The 22,925-nt window shown below is 46.4% G+C and overlaps 2 protein-coding genes across 5 annotated transcripts in view; one reads left to right on the forward strand and one right to left on the reverse strand.

Annotated features, from left to right (window-relative positions):
• The first annotated feature begins 223 nt into the window (after positions 1-223).
• tmem245 (transmembrane protein 245) lies at positions 224-14,749 on the forward strand. Of its 2 annotated transcripts, XM_077013170.1 has the most exons (18): positions 224-982; positions 2,409-2,526; positions 2,963-3,058; positions 3,249-3,371; positions 3,555-3,746; positions 3,936-4,105; positions 5,122-5,145; positions 7,005-7,109; positions 7,899-7,981; positions 8,595-8,685; positions 8,887-8,985; positions 9,165-9,296; positions 9,409-9,531; positions 9,651-9,796; positions 10,616-10,716; positions 11,830-12,004; positions 12,781-12,975; positions 13,091-14,749. In XM_077013170.1, the coding sequence occupies exons 1-18, from the start codon at positions 371-373 to the stop codon at positions 13,134-13,136; spliced, it is 2,631 nt and encodes an 876-aa protein (XP_076869285.1). In that variant the 5' UTR covers positions 224-370; the 3' UTR covers positions 13,137-14,749. The 2 variants fall into 2 exon arrangements, with proteins under 2 accessions (XP_076869285.1, XP_076869286.1); XM_077013171.1 differs by lacking the exon at positions 5,122-5,145 and having other exon boundaries at positions 225-982.
• Positions 14,750-16,474: 1,725 nt separating this feature from the next.
• Positions 16,475-22,925, reverse strand: part of galnt1 (UDP-N-acetyl-alpha-D-galactosamine:polypeptide N-acetylgalactosaminyltransferase 1) — an 88,551-nt gene continuing 82,100 nt past the window's right edge. For all 3 annotated transcript variants that reach the window (XM_077013174.1, XM_077013173.1, XM_077013175.1), the window contains one exon: positions 16,475-18,831. In XM_077013174.1, coding sequence (XP_076869289.1) covers positions 18,685-18,831 — 147 coding nt within the window. In that variant the 3' untranslated portion in view covers positions 16,475-18,684. The remainder of the gene's footprint in view (positions 18,832-22,925) is intronic.

The raw sequence follows: 22,925 nt of genomic DNA on the forward strand, positions 1-22,925 counted from the left end.
GGGTGTGAACCGGAAACCGGCGGTTCTTCCTCGCGCTGTCGAGTTGGTCAGCTGTAATATCGCAGCAAAGTAGATGTTAATGGTTAATAAAACATTATTAGAATATCAAACTTTATTTACGCTGTAAATTCAATATCGCTGGTTATGCTGTGTTGATAAACAGCGAAGAGGGTTAGACCATGTTTATGTGGTGCGGTCACGTGACCATGCCAGTGTGGGCACAGAACCACAGACGCTGCACGAGCGCGCACACAGCAGCGCTCACTACATTTCCCAGAATGCTGGACACGCACCGCGTCATTTTACCTGCCTACGTAATACCATATGCAGTGATTCGTCTGTAGAAGGTCCAGAACCAGCCAGAGGGACCATGGCTGACACGGAGGAACCGGGTCTGGACGAGGATCCGGCCAGGCGTGGAGCCTCTGAGCCGGACCTCGTAGGCTCTCCCCGGCCACACCACGTCTCGTTCAGCGAGGCGGTTCCGCCTGCGGTCGGCGTGGTCAGCCACCTGCTGGGCCAGCAGTCCGCCCTGAAGTTCGACAAGAACATCAAGCAGGCCTTTTACAACACGGGGGCCCTGATCTTCGTGGCAATATGTTGCGGGGCGGCGGTTCTGGTCTACTTCATTCTGGAGGCGTTTCTCCGGCCGCTGCTCTGGGCGGTGCTGTGCGGAACTTTCCTGCACCCGTTCAAGTACTCCCTGGCGCGGCTGGGCCGGTCCTGGCTCGCTGGACTTCAGCACAGCGGCACGCCGATCGTGGTGGGGACGCTGCTGGTGCCGGTCCGGTGCGTGAACTGCGCGGTGGAGACGCTGGGCGCCCTGGTGCTGGAGCGGGTCCGTGTTCTGTTGGTGATCGGTGCCGGGGTGCCGCTGCTGTACGTGCTCCATCTGTCCTGGAGCGTTATAGGGATGCAGGTGGTTCTCGGGCACCTCTGCTCCTTCATATGCTGCGCCCTCGATTACTTCAACGCCTTCTGGGTGAGTATGAGCAGGGGGAGGGTGACGCACCTCTTACCGATGCGTTGCATGTAATATTGCATGTAATGATATATAGCGGAAGCACGACCCGACCTACTATAACCCGATCACAGTGGGCTTCCTTGAATCAGTTTCAGAACGAGCGTTTCTGTTTGTTAAAAAAATTCCCTGATGTTGATATGTTGTTCCCTGAGAATGTGAAATTTTCAGCACAACCTGATATTAAATGTGTTTTGGTTTAAATATGAATGAATATGTAACACATAGAGTTTGACATTGTATTGTATTTACATTATAAAGATTTTGAATATAATATGTTGACATCCACAATAAATGATTTGTTTTGTATATTATGGAACCAGGGTACTGTAGTGACCCCACTGTCGAAGTGACAGATAATTATCACGTGTTCTTTTCATGATGTACTCGGCCTCTTTATTAGCTACACCTGTCCAACTGCTCATTAACGCAAATGTCGAATCAGCTAATCACATGGCAGGTTCAGAATTTGGCGTCAACAACATGAAAGCATGGATCCATCCTGCCTTGTATCAACGGTTCAGGCTGGTGGTGCTGACCATGTCCATCCCTTTATGACCACAGTGTACCCATCTTCTGATGGCTACTTCCAGCAGGATAACGCACCATGTCATAAAGCGCTAATCATCTCAGACTGGTTTCTTGAACACAACAATGAGTTCACTGAACTCTACTGGTCTCCACAGTCACCAGATCTCAGTCCAATAGAGCACCTTTGGGATGTGGTGGAACGGGAGATTCACATCATGGATGTGCAGCTGATAAATCTGCAGCAACTGTGTGATGTTATCATGTCAATATGGACCAGACCGTCTGAGGAATGTTTCCAGTACCTTGTTGAATCTATGATACGAAGGATTAAGGCAGTTCTGAAGGCCAAATGGGGTCCAAACCGGTACTAGCAAAGTGTATCTAATAAAGTGGCAGGTGATTGTATGAATACCATGTCATTTTAAACACCGCAGGCCCAGCGCTCTGAATCTCACCAGCAGCTGAGCATGTGATTTTGTGCTTCTTAAACAGCCCAAGAGCGTGAGACATTCAGCCCTTCAGAGAGCAGAGTTCATCGCTGTTTTAGACCGTGCGTTATGAATCCTCTTACCAAAAAGCATGATGTCATCTTGCCGTTTGTCTACAGTGTGAGGGTGTTTTGCTCCTTTGCTCTTGGGTGTCCATCTAGGGAAATGTTTTATGGTGAAAGCAGTGTTAATATGACTCGTATCTAAAATTAGATCTGTTACTGGTTCTCAGTAAAGACACAAGGACTCTGGCTGGTCCAAATCTGTTTGCCCTTCTTATGAAAGGCGCGGAAACTTCAGTAAACTTGCTCTCCCAATCACACGACCTCATCCCCCCCCCCCCCCCCCCCCCCCCCCCCCATCTCCAGGTTGGTACGTTGGTGTTAGGCTACGTGCTAGCTGTCTCACTGAAGTGGACCCCCGGCATGGAGGGCTATCTGCGGGCCCTGTCGGTGCCCGTTTGGACCACCCTCATATTCTACCTGGGTATGGTTGAGCTGGTTCTGGCTTTTCCTGGGTAACAGAGAGCAGGCTGGGAAATGTAGGAATAAGGACTTGAGTAGAACAGTGTTCTGGTGGATCCAGATACAGACTGGTTGACACCCACTGACTACACACGAGCCACAAGAGTTCACAAGAGCACTTTCAACAGCTGTTCATCTCCTTCCCACCCACATGACCACACACACGTGACGGTGACAACAGTTTCAGAAAATTAGTATGTTTAACATATTCAAAAGGTGTATTAAGAGTTGAATCTATCAAATTAACAGTAATAAACTTCAGTAAGTATTTAGATAGCTATTTTAAACTTCAAGGTATTATAACAAGATATGTGCGCATATTTGGCTTATTAGAGCAATTAATCATTCATTATCTAAATTAAAACAAACCATTTTTACATATGTTCTTTCTCCCTCAGTGTCTCTGACAGGGGCTTGGCGGGTGCCTATGTTTGTGGTGGTGGTTGGTCTGCTGATAGTGGGCTCCCAGGAGAAAGCACCGGTACCAGGCAAGGGTGAGCAGGGCCACCTCAGAACCAAGCCCCCTCAGAACACCTGCACTTAGCCACCATGACCGATGCCTCTCCAACACCCCCTGCACTCTTTATCTTTATCCATCCCTTATCTACCTTCTCTCCCCCCGTCACTGCCCGTCTGTCCATGTGTCTGTCTTCCTGTCTGTCCCTCTGTCTCTCTCTCTCTCAGGTGAGCTGACAGGACAGGTCCTTTCCATTGCGGCTAACACTATCTACATGGCCATTTCCTGCAGTCACTTTTACACTGCTGCTGAGGGAGAAGAAAAGAGTGGTGCCACAGCACCGCCCGAAGGTGAAGACACTCGCACGGGCACACACACACACACACACACACACACACACACACACACACAAATGTATCATTACACAGACAGAACACCTCAGCCACCAGCACGTAATTGAATAACGTATTTTTAAATTTTTTTGTATATAGCTGTAGTGGTACTAGGTTTAACGGCGCCCCCCCTCTGCACAGGCCCAGGTGGTTCGTCCCGAAAGGTTAGCGGCATTTTCAGTCCCCCCCGACGGCCACGGCCCGATCTCCAGGGGCTCCAGCACAAAGGGAAGGCCAGTGATATCTACTTTGTGCTGCTGGTGTGGGCCATTGTGCTGGTCCAGGTCTGGTTCAATCTCTGGATCCTGCAGCTGCTGCCCATCCCGTTTGCTGGTACTTACGTATGCGTGTGCGTTTGAACGTCTGTGTGCGCGTGTGTCTGGAATGCAAAATATGTTTCGGTTTTGCCTGTGATTTTACAGTTTTAGATCAAAAGAAGAAATTCACAGTTTGTGTTATCTCAGGAAAATGTCTGTGTGTTTGTATGTGCGTGTGTTTGTATGTGTGTGTTTGTGTTTACAGTGTGGGTAATTAAGAAGCTGGTAGTGCGGTTTGGGGTCAAAGATTTCTCGGTGCAAACCCTGACGGCTTGGTGGGCGGTGCTAGAGAAGTTTGTTCGAGACAGACAGGATGCTTTGCTCCCTGGTCCAATCAAAGGGCTCGCAAAGTTTTTGCTTCGGGTCGACACCAAGGTAACGCCTTCAGTGAATCCACCCCCATAGAGCCATACGTACACACACACACACACACACACACATACATTCTGGTTGTAACAAGCAACTACATATCAGTTTTGCTGATCAGCTTGTCTTCTTAAACCATGAAAGTGAAATCTAAAGCAAGACATGTGTGTGGTAGGAAAGACACCAGAGAGTGGGGTTTTCAGCTCATTACTTCTAGTTAGTCTCTCTGATGCGATTCAGAGATTTAGTTTGAATATGTTGTTGCCTTTTGCTGTGAACCTGTCGTAATAACAGCTTCAGATGAAGATACAAGCACTGTATTTTTCTCTACTCTCAGTTTTCTCTAGAATGTTCTGCAAGTTTCTTCAGTCAGTGAGTTATTCTGATTTTCAGGTCAAAGGTTAGTGATTGTGTGGGCCGTGAGCTGTACTATCCTGCTCCTGAGCTGCACAGCTGGTGAAGGTCCTGACCCTCGGAGCTGGGACTAGCCCAGATTCTGCTCTCACTCAGGGTCAAAGGTCGAGGTTTATCTTCTCCAAGGCTTTTGAGGGGTCGCAGTGTTCAGTGTTGTGAACCAGTGTCCCTCCAGTGAAATGCATTTCAGTCAACCATTGACTTAGTACCAACAGAGGTAAATCAGAAGATGTTACGCCCTCATTTTAGTACTTAATGCCACATTTAGCGACCTGTTCAAAACGTGACCGTTGAGCCAAACAGACAACCCGTGTTAATCCCATGTTAAACCTGCGGTAGTCCCCTGTTAATCCTGGTTTGAAAGCCTGGAGTAAAAGGGACTATTATTGCAGGTCACGGTAATCACTTGGTCAAAACGTAATGTGTTTGTATTGTAGTTTAACTTCAACCTACGTTTTCCACACTTTTTCACAGTAAGAATCCATTATTGCCACCATCCAATCCAGGCCTGTTCTCGTGTTGCACGGAAACCCTGTTGATGTTTGCTGCTTTTCTGCATTCTTATTGGTTGTTTCTAATAACGGTTTGTATCTCTGTCTCCCTCCTCGAAGCTCTGGCATTGGCTTAACAAGCAGGTAAATCATTTGCGCTAGCTATCGTTGGACAGACTCGAGGAAAGATAGATAGATAGAAAGAGAGTGAAAGAGTGATAGTGTGCCCCCTTTAGAAGCTTGGATTGATGCTTTTTTGTTACCCCTTCATCTACCATCATCCCTCCATCTTTCTGTTCCCAGCTCCCTGGCTCCTGGCTCGTCTCTTTTGCGCCGACGGCTTGTTTTATTTTTGGTGTGTGAGGCGCTTGTGCCCTGTGGATGAGGGCGAACGCCTCTTCGTTCACGTCGACACGCGAGCGTTCGACCCCGCCCCCCACGTGAAAGACGTCCAGCAGACGTGCGAGGCTTCGTGCTCATCCACAGCCATAGATGAGCTGATTGGCTTCAGAGTGTGTGAGCTGCATGGAGAGAGAGAGAGAGCCGGTGGGTGGGGCTGAGGGCGGGGCCAGATGGTGGGGGTGGGGCCAGATTGTGGAGTGGTAGAGGTGAGAGTCTGGGTTTATAGCTGAGGAATGTTCCTTGCGATTTTGGGGAGGGATACGTAGTTAAGAGAAGTTTGGATCCGCCACATTCTTTTGAAGAATATGCGTAAGATGTTCTGGAATAAAACGGTATTCACCAGAAGATTTTTGGAAGCTCAGTGAGGAACCCAGGAGTTCACGCTATTGAACTTTGGCTATATGTAGCAGCTATATAGTATTTCTTCAAAAATAACAACAGATTACATAGGTTAATACTTAAGGCTGCAGTATTTTAGTGTTTGTAGTTATTTCTTGTTAATTTTTTAAGGAGATTTGTTCAACCAACATAGTGACCCTCCCACTTTATTTGATTCTGCTCCCCCCTCCCATTAGTTTGATTACCCTTTACTTACCATTTTAACAGAATGTCCGCTCTGCATGACCAGGTCCATGCATGGGTAACATGATTGGGACCAGTCTAGTGTGACAGCTAACCTCCCCAACATTCACACCCGGACACACCCACTCACACACACAGCGTGACTGTGGGGTTTGCTCTATCGGGAGTGCTAACCTCACAGAGCATTCCCACCAGTGCTGCGTCAGATATAGAACACACACCGAGGCGGGAGCAGCAGGTGGTCTCTCTGAAACCCGAGCTCGTGCCCAGCCATCCGTCATCCTTAAGAATGAAGCGTTCGCTGGTGTTGTTATAAGCACGCTGGGCTCCCGCAGGTATCGGAGGGGTTGTTTCCTGTTTGGCCCAGCTGGAAAGAGCACTACTAATCTGGAGTCAACCATGCCGTGAACATAGCAGGTGACTCTAACGCCGCGGTGACCCGCCATCTGGCCGAACCGACCGCGGGAACAGGAAGCGTGTCTACGGTGGGGCGCCCAGAGGAACCTGCCCGGTGAACCACAGCACTTCCTGTTTACAGGCAATTTCCTGTTTATGGGAGAGGTGGCGGCTTAGTGTAGCCCGTCGGCGTAGTGCTGTGAGGTCTCTGATTGGTTTTTATTGGAACTCTGTTGACCAATCACATACATGAAGGGCGTTTTAAGTGCAACATCTAGGGATGGGTGAGAGACCCTGATGGTTTTGGCGGAGGGAACAAGGTTTGAGAAAGTAGCAGTGGTGTGTGCTAAAACGTCAGGGGACCCAGCTGGTCTCCAGCGTTGGGGGTGTAGGGCCTAGTTACGGGGTTGGACCGTTGGCAGAGTTTCCAGGGCCCAGGATGGTTTCCGCCTGCCCAGGTTGTTCCACATGGCTGACTATGAGGACGGGGGGGGGGGGGGGGGGGGGGGGGGGGGGGGGGCAGGTTTCTCTCCGTGTTCACCTCCAGATGTTTGAACATGTGCAGGTGCTGGAAGCTAATCCCTCTCCTTCTCTCCCTCCCCTCTCCTCTTTCCCCTCCTCAGATGATCGTGTGGTTGGAGAGATCTCTGGATAAACTCATCAGCATCTTCATCATCTTCCTGCTGGTCACAGGAACCCTGCTCATGGCTCTCCTGCTCACTGCCATGGTACTACAAAACCTTCCCAGCACACACATGCACAAAATGCCCCCACACACTCCACCTCCACAGTGAGCTCCACCTATGCACACACTCACTTTCTGGCTAATGTTTACAGATGTAGGTGCCCGACCTTGTTGAATAACCTCATGGAATATTCATTGGAGGGTTGCCTCAATGAAGGTTTATGTTTTCAATACTAATGCCATAGGTCTTTGATCATGTATGCAGTCAGTCAGTCGGTCAGGTTGTACCAATAATGCCATAGGTCCTTTATCAGAGCACTGGGAAGGGCCAGGCTGCTATAGGCCCGCCCACTAGTGACAATTATGCATCTCTTTGGTCAGATTTCCTGTCACTTTGCTAACAGATTACCGAACCATTCACAATATCAATAGTAGGGGCAGGTAGGCACGTTTACAGCAGCAAGTCACTGTAGCCATACTAATGAACTAATGAACAGTTTTGATTAGTTCCACTCTTAGATATAAATGTGTCCTTTAATTAACAAGAATATGTAAATTATCCGAATGAATAAGTTTATTTTACTTTATTTATGAAACATTCATTTATTGTTCTGTCTACTTTTTTTGTTTATCCTTCTCTCACGGTTGAAAGAGCCTGAGTGCACACCACTGTTGTAACTGACTCCACCCGCCTCCACCCTGACTCCACCCACCTCCACCCTGACTCCACCCACCTCCACCCTGACTCCACCCTGCTAGCAGACTGCTAGTGGTGGACATGTGGTGGTGTCATGGCCCTCTATGCCTCAGGATCTGTGTGTCTCTTTTGCAGGTGCACCATGAAAGTGCCCATATCATAGAGGTCACCAGCAACCTGATCAACGAGACGGTGGCCAACCACCCTGAGTGGGCCAAGTAAGACACACGCGCACACGCGCACACGCGCACACGCGCACACACACACACACACACACACACACACACACACACACACACACACACACACACACACACACACACACACAGCCTGATCACAGAGACACTAGCCAACCACTCCAAGGTGGGCCAAGTAAGACACACGCGCACACACACACACACACACGCACACACACACACACACACACACACACACACACACAGCCTGATCAACAAGATGCTAGCCAAGCATTCTTGAGTAGGCCAAGTAAGGCACACACACACACACACACACACTCACTCTAATCAACAAGACCCTAGCCAACCACCCTGAGTGGGCCAGGTAACACACACACACACACTGATCAGAGAGACCCTAGCCAAGCCAACTATCTTGAATGGGCCAAGTCAAATGCACACACCACACCAATCTACCTACACACACATAGCCAGGAAAGATTCTCACACACACTCTCAGCCTCATCAACAAGACCCAGGACAACTAACCTTGGCATGTCTCACAGTAATAGACATGCGCACATGTGTGTATACACACACACACACACACACACAAGCATTGACCTGTCCATTGATCTGTCCTTTGACCTTGTAGTTGGCTTCCAGAGGCTCGTGTTGTACAGAGGGCTCTGAACTCTGCTGCCACAAACGTTTACCAGCATGGGAGAGAATTCATAACTCAGAAGGTACTATAGGCTTGTCTCACTCTTCAATCCGCTTATTCATGGCCACAAGATGGTGCTGTAGCACTAACTCCTGAATATTGGAGGTTCAGAAGCCAGCGAGTTTAAATTCAGGCAGTGTGATGTCATTTAAGTCATGTATGCCTGAATGTGCACATGATGAAGAGTGGTTGTGTGGTTGTGTGTGTGGTTGTGTGTGTGTAGCTCCATAAGATGCTTGGTGATAAGGTGAACAACACAGCTGTGATCGAGAAGCAGGTTCTGGAGCTGTGGGACAGACTCTGTCACTCTTGGTTCATTAAGGTAATATACACAATCTCTAGCTACCTCCCCCTCTCTCTCCACCTCCCGTCTCCCCCTCTCTCTCCTTCTCTCTTCTCTCTATCCATCGGCACAGAGGTGGCCTCTGTTAGCCTGTTAGCAGTGGACTGTGTTGCGTGTGAGCTCTGCTCCTCATTGGTCGTCTCTTGGCTGTGTCCCAGAACGTGTCGTACAGTGGGCGTAACCGTGGACAGAAGCTCCAGCTCCAGAGACAGCACGGCTGGTTGGGTGACATCCTGGACTGGCAAGACATCGCCTCCTTCCTGCAGGAGAACATAGAGACACTGCTCTCAGTACGTGTGTGTGTGTGTGTGTGTGTGTGTGTGTGTGTGGGGGGGGGGGGGGGGGGGGGGGGGGTGCGCGCGTGTGTTCTCTGACAGAATAATAAGATTAGTGTGTTTGTAGATTGTGGAGTCTCTCTGGGTGGTGATGAGTCTGAATGTTGGCTTGCTCATCTCCACGACGACCACTCTGCTCACTGTGCTCTTCTATAGTGGCACCGCTCTGCTCAACTTTGCCCTTTCACTGGTAAACACGCGCACACACACACACACACACACACATGCACATATACAATCACAGACATACAGAGTGTGCTTGTGTGTGCGTGCGTGCGTGTGCGTGTGTGTGTGTGTGTGTGTGTGTAGGTGATTTTCCTGACCACCCTGTTCTACCTACTGAGCTCCAGTGGTGAGTACTATAAACCTGTGAAGTGGGTGATCAGCCTGACGCCCCTGTCCCAGCCAGGCCCCTCCTCCCACATCATCGGCCAGTCTGTGGAAGAGGCCATCAGGTGCTTGCAATTTACTTACACACACACACACACCCCTACATTTTATAAAGCAGTAAAAGATGAAAATTCTAGCTGCAGTAAGTACTGTAGCCACTAGAGGGCAAGAGTACTAGTATATCCGCTAGAACAGTCTAGTTATAGCAGCTCTGTTCTTTGATGCATTTTATATTAAACTACCAAAGCCATCTACTCTCTCACTCATTCTTCTTCATGTGCATGCTGGCGCACACACACACACACACACACACACACACACACACACACACACACACACACACACAGTTCTCCATAGGACCAAAAGGTCCAAGGATGCAGCTGTGAGACTGTCATTACTGAAAGGATGCGAGGACCAAAATCTAACATGATTTATTGTATTGTATGAGTGTTCATTTGAAGGTTTGTGTAAGTGTTCGTGTGTGTGTGTGTAAGTGTGTGTGTGTGTAAGTGTTTGTGTGTGTGTTTCCATGTAAACTTACCCAATTCATAAAAACACCAAAAACACTTAGTGACAACATAATTGCTCCTTTTCACTCATTTCTCTCGCTCGCTCGCTCATGTCCACCTAGTCAGGCGGGTGCAATCAGTCTGTTGTAAATCTTTCCAGGTGTTGACTTAAGGGAAGGGCTCAGGTGTTTTGACTTTGTTTAAATGGTTCAATCATTTGGAAGGGTTGGGCTCAATTTCTACAAACATGGTTTATCTTGCCTCTAGAGTAACCAAATAGACTAAGTTGTGTCTTTCTCTCAGGGGTGTGTTGTAAAGATGTCTCTCTCTCTCCCCCTCAGGGGTGCGTTCTAAAGTTGTCTCTCTTTCCCTCAGGGGTGTCTTTGACGCGTCCCTTAAGATGGCAGGCTTTTATGGCCTATACACCTGGCTCACACACACCATCTTCGGCATCAACATTGTCTTCATCCCCTCGGGTGAGAAACGCTCACACTCAGAGTAGTTCCTATTCATAGCAGCATGGGGCTGTGTGCTTGGATGGTTGTGTGTGTGTGTGTGGCACAAAGCCTCTGTTTGCTCTGGCATGTGGGAACCATCTGGCAGTACATACAGGCATGTAGGAGACTCGCTAACACTCACTCTCTCTCTCTCTCTCTCTCTCTCTCTCTCTCTCTCTCTCTCTCTATGTGTGTCTCCTCTCTTCTCTCTCTCTCTCTGTTCAGATCAGTTTAGTATCTTTTATGTTCATTAGTATGACCATCACCATATTCATTTACTGCATTGCCAAAGCAGCGTTGCAGTAACACATGAACCCTCCCAATCGTAATGAAATTAAGATCTCCTCCGTGTTAATAATAATTGACATAGAAAGAACTGTGATTGGCATGAAAGAGTTCATGAAGTGCAGATGATGAATGTGAAGAAGAGGAGGAAGAAATAATGGAGAAAGACATGAAGGTGTTAAAACCGCACTACAGGTGCGTGTGTGTGATTTTGGTGGGCTATTTACTGGTGCACGTCATGGCAGATATCAGCCAGCCAAAAAGATCCTCGTTTTCTTTTCTTATTTCGATGGACAGTTTGTCAGTATTAGATATACATTCTCTATTATACAGTATATCTATCTCTATCTCTCCCACTCATGTGGGTCTTGTTAGATCTTAGATATTACACACACATACACACGCACATTTTTTTTCTAGAAATTTATTCAAACATTATTCAAAGCCTTCTTTGTTTGAATGGCATTTAATTTAATACTACCTGTACTTGTAATCAAGATTAGAATATGAATAATTACAGTAATTGAGTTACTATTAAGTCTCTGGTAACTTTGTGTACTTTGCCACAATTTTGTGTGTGTGTGTGTGTGATGTATATTATTGTATAACATAATATACAAGACTTTTGTTCGTGTTCTCCATCTTTTTCAAGCAATAATCTAACTAGTTAAATAATCTAATTAGTTAATTCTCACTAATGGATACATTTTTATCCATCTTGTCTTTTCCTGACGATAATCTAGATCATTCCAAAGGCTTTCTGAACTGTACCTCACACATAACCCTTCCATGTGCGTGTGTGTGCAGCGATGGCAGCTATCCTGGGCGCGGTGCCGTTCTTGGGGACGTACTGGGCGGCGCTGCCCGCTGTTCTGGACCTGTGGGTGGCGCAGGGCGAGGGAGCCAAAGCCCTGCTGCTCCTGCTCTGCCACCTGCTGCCCACGTACTTCGTGGACACCGCCATCTACTCAGATATCTCCGGGTAGGGGCACCTGGGACACGGGGTCTACTTTACTTAGTGGGGACTCGACCTGTTTGGCCCCTCGACTACAGGGGACCTGTGGACTCATAACCTGAACTCTAGAGGACCTGTGGACTCATAACCTGTTAGACCTCTGAACTCTAGAGGACCTGTGGACTCATAACCTGTTAGACCTCTGAACTCTAGAGGACCTGTGGACTCATAACCTGTTAGACCTCTGAACTCTAGAGGACCTGTGGACTCATAACCTGTTAGACCTCTGAACTTTAGAGGACCTGTGGACTGGTGGCCTCAAAGGCTTAGGTGTTTAAAAGGATTATCACTGTAATTAGCAAAAAATACCACATTAATGCCTCTAGTATAAATATTGTGAAAAACTGTCCCCTAACTCCCCTAATTATGCCTATTTATATCTAGTTGTTTGTGTGTGTGTGTAGTAAGACATTGTGTGTGTGTGTGTGTGTTTTCTCCAAGGATGTGCGGCTGTGTCCTTTTCTGACTGATTAGCTCCCTGTGCCTTGGCAGATGTGTGAATGTTTAATGAGATTAACTAAGTCTAGACAGAGACTGCCTCATGACGAAGACCAAGGGCACTGTCACACTCCTACCCAACAGGGACAAACTGCTAGACAATCAAACCCAAAAAGTGTGTGTGTGTGTGTGAGGGTCACGTTTTTTGTGTATTCTGTTAAGAGACAGCTGTAACAGTGTTCTGCATGCTGCTGTGCTGTCTGGGCTGTGTTCTCTGCGGTGTTCAGTGTTTGTCCTGTGCACAGGGGGGGTCACCCCTACCTGACGGGTCTGGCAGTGGCCGGTGGAGCGTACTATCTGGGCCTGGAGGGGGCCATTATAGGCCCCATCCTCCTCTGCATCCTGGTGGTAGCGTCCAACATCTATAGTGCCATGCTAATGAGTCCCAGCAGTACCCAGGCAACACCAGTACAGAGCAACTTCCCCCAACACCTGGGCAGGTAACATACACACACACACACACGCATAGAGAGCAGTACAGAGCAAATTCCCCAAACACCTGGGCAGGTAACACACACACACGCACACCCCCCAATGAGAGTCCTTTCATCCCAGGCCCTTCATGGAGACCCCCGGACAGCTGCAGAAAGGAGAAGAGTGAACGGTTCCTGCTGAGAGCCGTCTGCTGCTGCTTCACCCTACTTCCTCACACAGGCCTGCGCGTGGGGTCTCCCTCGCTGCCTGGCAGGGGCAAGGAAGTCTCCTCCTACGAAGCCCCAGCCGCAGGACTGCTCGGCTCCAGATTCAGAACTTTCTCCCTCTGATTCAGAACTCCCACTGCAACGAGCCGTCAAGGCTGCCGATGACCGTGAAAAGCAGGTCTGCTTTTCGAGCTGCGCCGTCTTCACGTAGCACGCGGAGTCTCCGCGCTGTAAGCGTCCTATTATTTACAGAGCTAACATCTGAGAGCAAAGTTCAGTTAGCACTGGAGTGCGGCACAGCGCTAACACTCCGATGTTATGGTAACTAGCACACTACAACTGGCTTGTAGGTTTGAATTTACACAAGTAACTAACAATCGTGCTAAGATACGTTTTTACTGTTTAGACTGTTAAGTGTGGTGGTTGCTTTTGTTCATTAGTTGAGTTGGTACTCACAAAATCTAATGTATAACTTCACCATTACTGATATGCTGTGAACAGTGAGCGTGTGTGTGTGTGCGCGCGCGCGTGTGTGTGTGTGTGTGTGTTTGCTATTGAATTATGAACATGAGAATCTGTTTAATGTATTGTGCCATAATTTCCGCTCTTTAAAAAATGGTGTAAAATATCATCATGGTTCAGTAAGGAAGCTTAACGTTCTGTGTATCTGCACTTTGTGTATGTGTAAGTTGTGAGTGTAAGTTCACATTGGCCTTATTCTCATGGCACCTTCTCGAGCTCTTCTGACTTCATTACTCCCCCGCACCGAGGAGTCTGGCACAGAGATTCGAAGATCTCCTCCCATTAAGAACAACTCACTGTTCACACACACACACAGTACCTCATTTTGTGTCTTTCTGTCTCACGCAGCTCTGGTATTTTTTGCTCTGTTTCATAAGCCCCCTACGTGTGAAAATGCCCTGACTGACAGGAGTTGCTCACCCTGAGCAGAGGCCCTAAGCAGCTGCAGTGTGAGGACTGGCCCACAGCGCTGGGCTTTGCTTTACTGTTGCTTTAATGAGACACATTACAAATAAAATCCCCTTTGTGACTGAACAAGAGACCTGAGAATTAGAAACCTTATTTCTGACTGAACTGCAAATTTGAAGCTGAGGGGTAATTTTAGTGAGAAGTGAAGCTGCTGTTTTGAAAATTGCAAAAAGGACTTGAGCTTGATCATCACACACATGAGTTTCAAGGTTGTGGGCTGATGGGCGTGTCCTACATGTATCAGGCCTGTGGGTGGGTGTGTCCTACACTTATGCAGGGCAGGACGGCAGTAGATATTGTCCATGCATGCAGGGTGGTGGGGGTGTCCTATATGTATAAAAGATGGGTAGGCCTCCTACAGATGGCATTTGCTTCAGTTTAATTTCTGCTGGTTTTCTCTCACTCAGGAAGCCATAAATGCACTTTTATGACATCATTTTACACCAAATAAAATGTTTAAAGATTTTACTAGTGTCTTACCATTTCTGCTTTTTGGAATTTGAAGAGTATCACTTGTTTTATTTTTCAGTTGTCGATCAGTGTATACCTTTCTCTCTAAGATTCAGCACTATTAAAGTTTGGGATAAAACCAGTGTCTTGATACTTAATTTTAGCACACACACACACAAATATGGAAGTCCCAATATAACAACTATTTTTCATCAATTAATTAAAATGTGGATTTGTGACTACGTGCATCTAGACTCCCAGACATGTCATGCTTCCTTGTATACAATGTGACCTTTAACCTCGAATGCCCCAGAGAAGGTCAGATCACAAAGTCACCGAGCCCACAGCTAGCAGAGAGCAGACAGATTCTGCCGGAGGTAAGATTGAAATCGATCGTTTCACTGCTTCTCAATTACACTGAACAGAGCTATTGACTCGGTCTTTTTCTTGCAATCTATCTATATTCCTCCTTTGTGTGTGTGTGAGAGACTGCATTGGTCTTTCTTTAATGGCTTTATCAGAGCGTGTTCTCATCTGGCAAATAAATCAAGGACACATGAGGACCAGACGAAAGGCGAAACCGTTTCATTCATCCTTTTGTTCTGTTTTTCTCTGCGAGCCCAGTCTCACCACCTGAGCTCCACCTCAGCCGTCCACATCGACTCCAATGACCTTGTTCCTGTTTACATCCAGCATATTTGATTCACTTTGAAAGTTTTTGCTGCTCCGTATGAAATGTGAATCAGAATAAAGAGGCTATGGTTGGTTTAATGTATATTGTGCAATAAAGCTCATCTTGGTACTCATTTTTTCTAAATCCGTCAGGATGTCCAAACGACCTTGGAGTACGAACTCTGCAGGTGGTCATTCAATGTGCTTCCTGCAGCCACCAGCTCACCAACCAATCACACGAACGCTGTTACCATGACGTTTAGTCAACTGATGATGGGAGCTTGAGGGAATCTAAAGGTTGTCAGAAAGGAGCAATATAATAAGATGGAAACCTGATCTGGACCCATCTCAGAGCTGCAGCAGAAGGTTTTAGCTTCCTATTGGTGTTGAGCTGAAGAACTATCATATTTATCTTTGTCAAAAATACCCTGTATTGTGTAAAGGCTTTTGCTTCATAACATTAAATGTAGCAAATGTTCTTATGTTTCAGGCACCTTCTCAGTTCCTGATAATACGTTTGATGATATGATGATGCTTTGCCAACATATACAACTGTCTTACATAAACTGCCAAACGTGCCAAATTTAAATGTAATGAGATGCTATAAAAACAAAAACATAAAGTGATTGGGTACCCAAGAACATGCAATTACTGAACAAACTCCCATGATACGACAAATATAAATCTCAAATATTCCAATACTTGGAATAACTAACCTCCAGCGATTCTCCTCCTCCTCGGAGCTAATGAGAAGCAGAATAGAACAGTTTTGCTGTGAAGTGTGCTGTAAGCGTTTTTGCCACAGAGTTTGGCTGGAGTGTACAAGTGAACACCACTCTGGTACCCCGGGGTGCTGAGGGCCCGTTTGAACAGGAACACAGTGTTCTTCTATTCCCTTCTCCTGTTGCCGCCATTCACATCTGCCATTTTGGTGCTGTGGGCAGAACTGATCCGCTTGATGTGGAACAGGGTTTATGAGGGGAACTCGGAGCTGTTTGTGGGATTCACATGTAACTCTGGCACAAGTTGTGTGATAGGATTCCATGTGTTCAGGGGTGTGTCGATCTGTGAGTGTGATATAAAAATCTGCAATTTTTAGAATCTGCATATGAAGTAAGAATGTGTGTGATGTAAGAATCTGTTTTGTGAGAGTTTGGGGTACAGACTGAAACAGCAGAGATGAAAATCGATTGTAAACTTTCTGTTTATTCCTCCAACCTGTGGATAAGCTCAGAGTGTTCTGACTTATCAATCATCAGGCCACACCCTCCGTCAGCTAAAAAAAATCTTTGACAAAAACACAAACACCCACCTGCATGCTGCGCTCTCTCTCTCTCTCTCTCTCTCTCTCTCTCTCACACACACACACACACACACACACACACACACACACACACACACACACACACACACACACACACACACACACACACACACACAAGTTCTGTGTAAACTAACTGTCCCTAAGCTTTTTGAGGGGGATAATGGGCAGGTGTGATGGCCAGTAAAGGAGGGTTTTCCTTCACTCTCGAAACGCAGACTCCTTCATGCCACAGGTCCATATTTCTAGAGAAAACCTTCCAATTATCCTTTGTGCAGGTCTTAGAGGAAGCAGAGAGGGAGGGGAGTGGCTAATTATTTTACCCGACTCCAGGGGTCAGTACTGAGCAGTGCACTGATTCTGCCGTTACAAGAACAGCTCACAGAGGAAAATGGGACCTCAAAGTAACACAGTATTGTAGATATGAAAAACACAAAATACAATAAAGTCAATAAAATTCTTGGTGAGGGAAGAATGCAAATGCATGAAGAATCTCTTTTGGCCTTCACTAAGCTTGGACAGATGAAAGAAAAAACAGCGGTGATGTGTGTGCTAATGGCTGAATTCAAATATTCAAACAGAGACATGCAGACAAAATTGCAATTGAAGTAACATTGTAGAGTACAAAAACATCTAAAAAAAAAAAAAACACATTAATTCATTAAAGCCCCTAACACACACACACAGACACACACACATGCATTCATACAGAACAGCTAAGCCCTTGAATTCATGAATGCTAAATGAGAGCAGATTAGTGAATCCCTCTTGTCCAACAGAAAGCCTGTGCTTATGAGTAATGTAGTCAGTGTCAGACAGAGGGTTCTGTCCCAAGGGAAGGCCACAGTTCAACAGAGGCCCAGGTGTGGCCATGGTTCTGTGTGTGTCGAGATCACTACCATAAAACAGAAAGACACTGAACAAATGGCAACTGAAGGAAAGACACACACACACACACACACACACACACACACACACACACACACACACACACACACACAAAAGGTACCCAGTATCAAAAATATCAAACGATTATGAAAAAACATAAAACCTAATGATGTGAAATGAATTTCGGGTTTCCTGATGAAACCCTGGTGAACCCTGTTCATTGATTAGTGATTGCTGATAATTATCATGATGATATTAATAGAATTTCCTTCTTTGGGCCAGCTGTTCTTTCAGGGATTTATAAAAAAAATTAGTCTAACCAGTAAGGAGAACCCATGCTGCTGAGCTGGGCCAATCAGGGAGCTGATCACTGAAATGTCCAAAGACATAACAGTGGAAAATCAATTTCATGAAAACCAATCCTGATATGTGTAGTACATACATGCACGGGCGTATGTGCGCGCGCACACACATGCACACGCGCACACAAACACACACGAACACACACACACACACACACACACACACACACACACACACACACACACACACACACACACACACACACACACACACACTCACACACACACACACACACAAAAGCGAGTTTCATCTAGATGTGCTCACTACTTCCACAAATTATTAAATAAAACACACACACACACACACACACACACACACACACACACACACACACACAAAGGTGAAACCCTTATGTGTAACCACCTGCAAAAATGCAACAATTTTCTCTCTTAGACAAATACAGGCATACAATCTGATATTCTAAAAGAGAGGCAACCTTGTAAACATAATCTAAACCCCTCCCCCTGCTCTAATAAGTAACCCCGCCTCCTGCTCTAATAAGTAACCACGCCTCCTGCTCCACTGAGCAAGATAGTGACACCAGTCTGAGGTTCCTCTGCACACAAGACAGTCTCCTTCTCTCCCACTCGCTCTTTCCATTTCATTCCTCCTCTCAGCAAAATGGAGTGATGGGGAGATTCATTTACATATGTACTTCTGTGTTTTTGGCTCCGCCTCAAAGCCACACCTCCAGGAAGTGAAAGAGGAGTACAGAGATAACCTGGCAGCTCCTCCTTCCCCCTCTCCCTCCGTGTCCAGGAGCTGCGGTGAGGAGAGCCCGCCCCTGCGCCCGCTGGCCAGTCCCCGTGTGTGTGTGCGTGCACTCAGAAGATCTCGGGCAGCGTGACGTTACGGAGGAGCCACTGCTGGGAGTGGCTGCCCGAGCAGTCCCTCACGCTGGGCACCTGGCTGTCGTCCTCCGACGCCTTGTCCAGGCACTGATTACTGTTCACATGCACCAGACTCAGCTTCTGCAGAGAGACAGGGAGAGAGAGAGAGAGAGAGAGGGGGGGGGGAGAGAGAGAGAGAGAGGGAGGGAGAGAGAGAGGGAGGGAGAGAGAGAGAGACAGGGAGAGAGAGAGAGAGAGAGAGGGGGGGGGGAGGGAGAAAGAGAGAGAGGGAGAGAGAGAGAGACAGGGAGAGAGAGAGGGAGAGAGAGAGAGAGGGAGGGAGAGAGAGAGGGAGGGAGAGAGAGACAGGGAGAGAGAGAGGGAGAGAGAGAGAGAGAGGGAGGGAGAGAGAGAGGGAGGGAGAGAGAGACAGGGAGAGAGAGAGGGAGAGAGAGAGAGAGAGAGAGGGAGGGAGAGAGAGAGGGAGGGAGAGAGAAACAGGGAGAGAGAGAGGGAGGGAGAGAGAGAGAGACAGGGAGGGAGAGAGAGAAAGAGAGGGGGGAAGGGAACAAGAGAGAAAGTATGAGTAAGCATAGGTTCACTGATATTTGAAATATCTTTTTCTATCACAATTTATTTAATATGCAAACACATGCAAATATGCATAAACACGCACTCTATAACTAGAATGAACTTCAAATGGTGTCAACCATTACAGAGATCAAATGTACAAAGAGCCAATGAGAACGTCTCACACGGGAGGCCACCGTTACCCCGGCAGCCCGGGAAGAGCAGCCCTGGACTGTGGTGCTGACAGTCACTCCTCCAGAAGTACATCACACACACAGTGGTTATACACACACCCGCCCACCCACACACACCTTACTGGCTATGGCATGGTAATGTATGCTAATATATGCAAGAGAGGCACTCTGTTTGGTAAGAAAATCCCTGATCCCCTGAAGTCAACTCAAGATGGCTTCATTGGCATAACATGTTCCAAAGTTGAACTGTAGGTGTATTATTAAGAATAACCAGGGGTGGAAAGTAACTAATTACATTTACTCACATTACTGTAATTGAGTACTTTGAGTAATTTGTAATTTGTAATTTTTAATTATTATTTGAGTAATTTGTAATTTTCTGAGTAGTTTTTGAAATATGTTATTTTTACTTTTACTTGAGTACATTTATACCCAAGTAGTTTTACTTCACTACATTTGAACGGCCTCAAATTACTGAGTAAAAAAATATTGATGGTGAAAAATTAAATGTGGGCAGAAATTTTAACTTTGAATCCCAGAACTGAAGGCCAATTGCATGGCCTTGCCTTGCGCGTGCCCTTTCCATTGTCTCATAATCAGGTCGTAATCTGGTGCACTTTTTTTCCAAAAGGATGAGATTGTTCTATCTTTAAATCTTCTATCTATCAGGTTCTGTGGGATCCTGTGGACATTTTATTGTGAAAAGTGGAATCCTGTGGGCACTGTATTTTGAATAGTTGGATCCTGTGAGCGTTTTAAATAGTGGAATCCTGTGCGCATTTTGTTTTATTTTGAGATGTGGGATCCTGTGGTCATTTTATATTTTATTTTGAGTTGTGGCAACCTGTGGGCATTTTATTGTGAATAGTGGGATCCGGTGGGCACTGTATTTTGAATAGTTGGATCCTGTGAGCACTTAATTTTAAATTGTGGGATCCTATAAGCATTTTTTAATTTTAATGTGGGATCCTGTGGGCATTTTATTGTGAGTAGTGGAATCCTGTTGCATTTTAGTTTGATTTGTGGCATCTTGTGGGCACTTAATTTTGTGTGCATTTTGTTTTTTGAATAATTTGTAATTTAAATTTCTTTATTCTTATCATAGTGTTGTCCGTTGGACAATAGGACTGAAAATTGTTTGCACTTTATGGTACAGGTTGTGACTGTCCTTGTGCTGTGAGGAAGTATGTTCCTGAGCCCAGCTGATCTTTTTGCAAGTGCGGATGTGCACTTAAATACGCTTTGAAATTGATTAAAACAACTTGTGCTGAATTTGGTTAATGATTCATCCATGCATTAATTAACTGAAAGTAACTAAGTAACTTTTACTCAAATTACATTTTAAATGAAGTAATTTTGTACTTTTAATTTTTTGTGGAGTAAATTTTGAGATGGGTAATTTTACATTTACTCTGAGTAGATTTTAGGCAAAGTAATGATACTTAATTTATGATATTTACTCAATTAAATTTTTTCAGTACTCTTTCCACCTCTGAGAATAACATCAGCAAAAAAAACAACAAATAAAAGCACAACCACCATCAATAAATAATATCAGTAAATAATAATAATAAACATGAGTAACAGTGTTAATGGCAGCTAACACGCCATTAAGATGTTAATTAGATAATTAGATTCTCTCTGTTAGGATCTCTGTTATGATCTATCTCTGTTATGATCTCTCTGTTAGGATCTCTCTGTCTCTTACAGTCTCTGTTGAGGGCTCGATAGCACTCTGATAACGGAGTTGTGGCTTCGCGCTGGTGGGAGGTAGGTTCAAGGTAGTGGTCGTTAGCCTCAGAACCAGCTGACTAAGAGAACTCTTTAGGGTTCACGTCTTGGGTCTGTAGCACCTTAAAATGAAGTGCTTTTCTGGGACTGGTCTTTAAATGTACTGTTTTTCAGGGACTGGTCTTTAAATATAGTTTTCCGCTCTGAATGGTCTTTAAATGTACTGTTTCTCTGGGACTGGTCTTTAAATATAGTTTTCCACTCTGACTGGTCTTTAAATGTAGTTTCCCCCTGGGACTGGTCTTTAAATGTAGTTTCCCTCTTGGACTGGTCTTTAAATGTAGTTTCCCTCTGGGACTGGTCTTTAAATGTAGTTTTCCTCTCGGACTGGACTTTAAATGTAGTTTTCCTCTGGGACTGGTCTTTAAATATAGTTTTCCACTCTGACTGGTGTTGCTATACTACACTGATCTGGGGTCTGTGCTCCTGATGTCTGGCCTGCGTTTGCAAGATCACGTCTGTCTTCTGTCTCTGGTTTATTTCCAGGGCCTGGTTCTGGCAGTAGTTGTCCAGCAGGTGCAGGTGTTGCTAGAAACACTGTGCTTGGTGGTTCTTCTGGTCATGTTCTGAGGGCAAGGACTGAATTGGCCCCGGGTGACGTAGACTGTTCCAACTACACAGCTACCTCGGGGCACATTTTGAACAGTGTTGGACCGGAGCTGTGTTCCTGTCTCACTCCTCCTTCCGGAGTGTACGACTCATTTACTCGTGTGCATTTGCTGCCCATTCTTACCAAACACTTGTTTCCTAAATACACAGATTTAACAACGTCATGGACTACCCCTTACTCCACTGTAAAAGTGTCTAACACACTGCCTCACGCCAAACAGACAAAAATACTTTTTTGAAATCAACAATACGGAGTGTTTTTCCATTTTTTTTGTTTGATCTGCATGTTTATTGATTGGGGTGTGTAGGGTGTAAACGCGATAAGCCATACGGTTGGAAGGAAGCCAACCTCGGAAGGTCCAACTTCTTGTATTTAGAATGCTACTAAATACCTTCCCCAGATTCCCGCTCAGACAAATCCCTCTGAGAATGTTAAGGTCCAGTTTTTCTCCACCATTATGAACTGGGGGCCCAGCTGGGTTTGTCTGCCCACTGTCCACCTCATTCTCTGCTTCTCTTTCTCCCTCAGCTTTTCTGTCTGTTTCTGGACATGAAATGAACAACTTTTATGTGACAGCTGAAGACTTCGCTGCAGTTCTTTGCTTAGCTTCTCTCTCTCTCTCACTCTCTCTCCCTCCCTCCTTCCCTCACTCCAATCCTCACCCTCAATCTCTCCCTTCCTTCTCTCTGGGCATACAGCCAGTCAGGCAGGGTATTAAAGCCATGCAGGAGAGTGAAGGCTAAGAGAGAAGATGGAGGTGGATGTGGGGGTGGATGTGTGGGTGGATGTGGGAGGTGGATGTGGGGGTGGATGTGTGGGTGGATGTGGGGGGTGCATGTGGGGGGTGGATGTGTGGGGTGGATGTGTGGGGTGGATGTGTGGGTGGATGTGGGGGGTGGATGTGGGGGTGGATGTGTGGGTGGATGTGGGGGGTGGATGTGGGGGGTGGATGTGTGGGTGGATGTGTGGGGTGGATGTGGGGGTGGATGTGTGGGTGGATGTGGGGGGTGGATGTGAGGGTGGATGTGGGGGGTGGATGTGTGGGGTGGATGTGTGGGTGGATGTGGGGG

Source organism: Brachyhypopomus gauderio, chromosome 7 (genome assembly GCF_052324685.1).
Source record: "Brachyhypopomus gauderio isolate BG-103 chromosome 7, BGAUD_0.2, whole genome shotgun sequence".
NCBI classification, from domain to species: domain Eukaryota; kingdom Metazoa; phylum Chordata; class Actinopteri; order Gymnotiformes; family Hypopomidae; genus Brachyhypopomus; species Brachyhypopomus gauderio.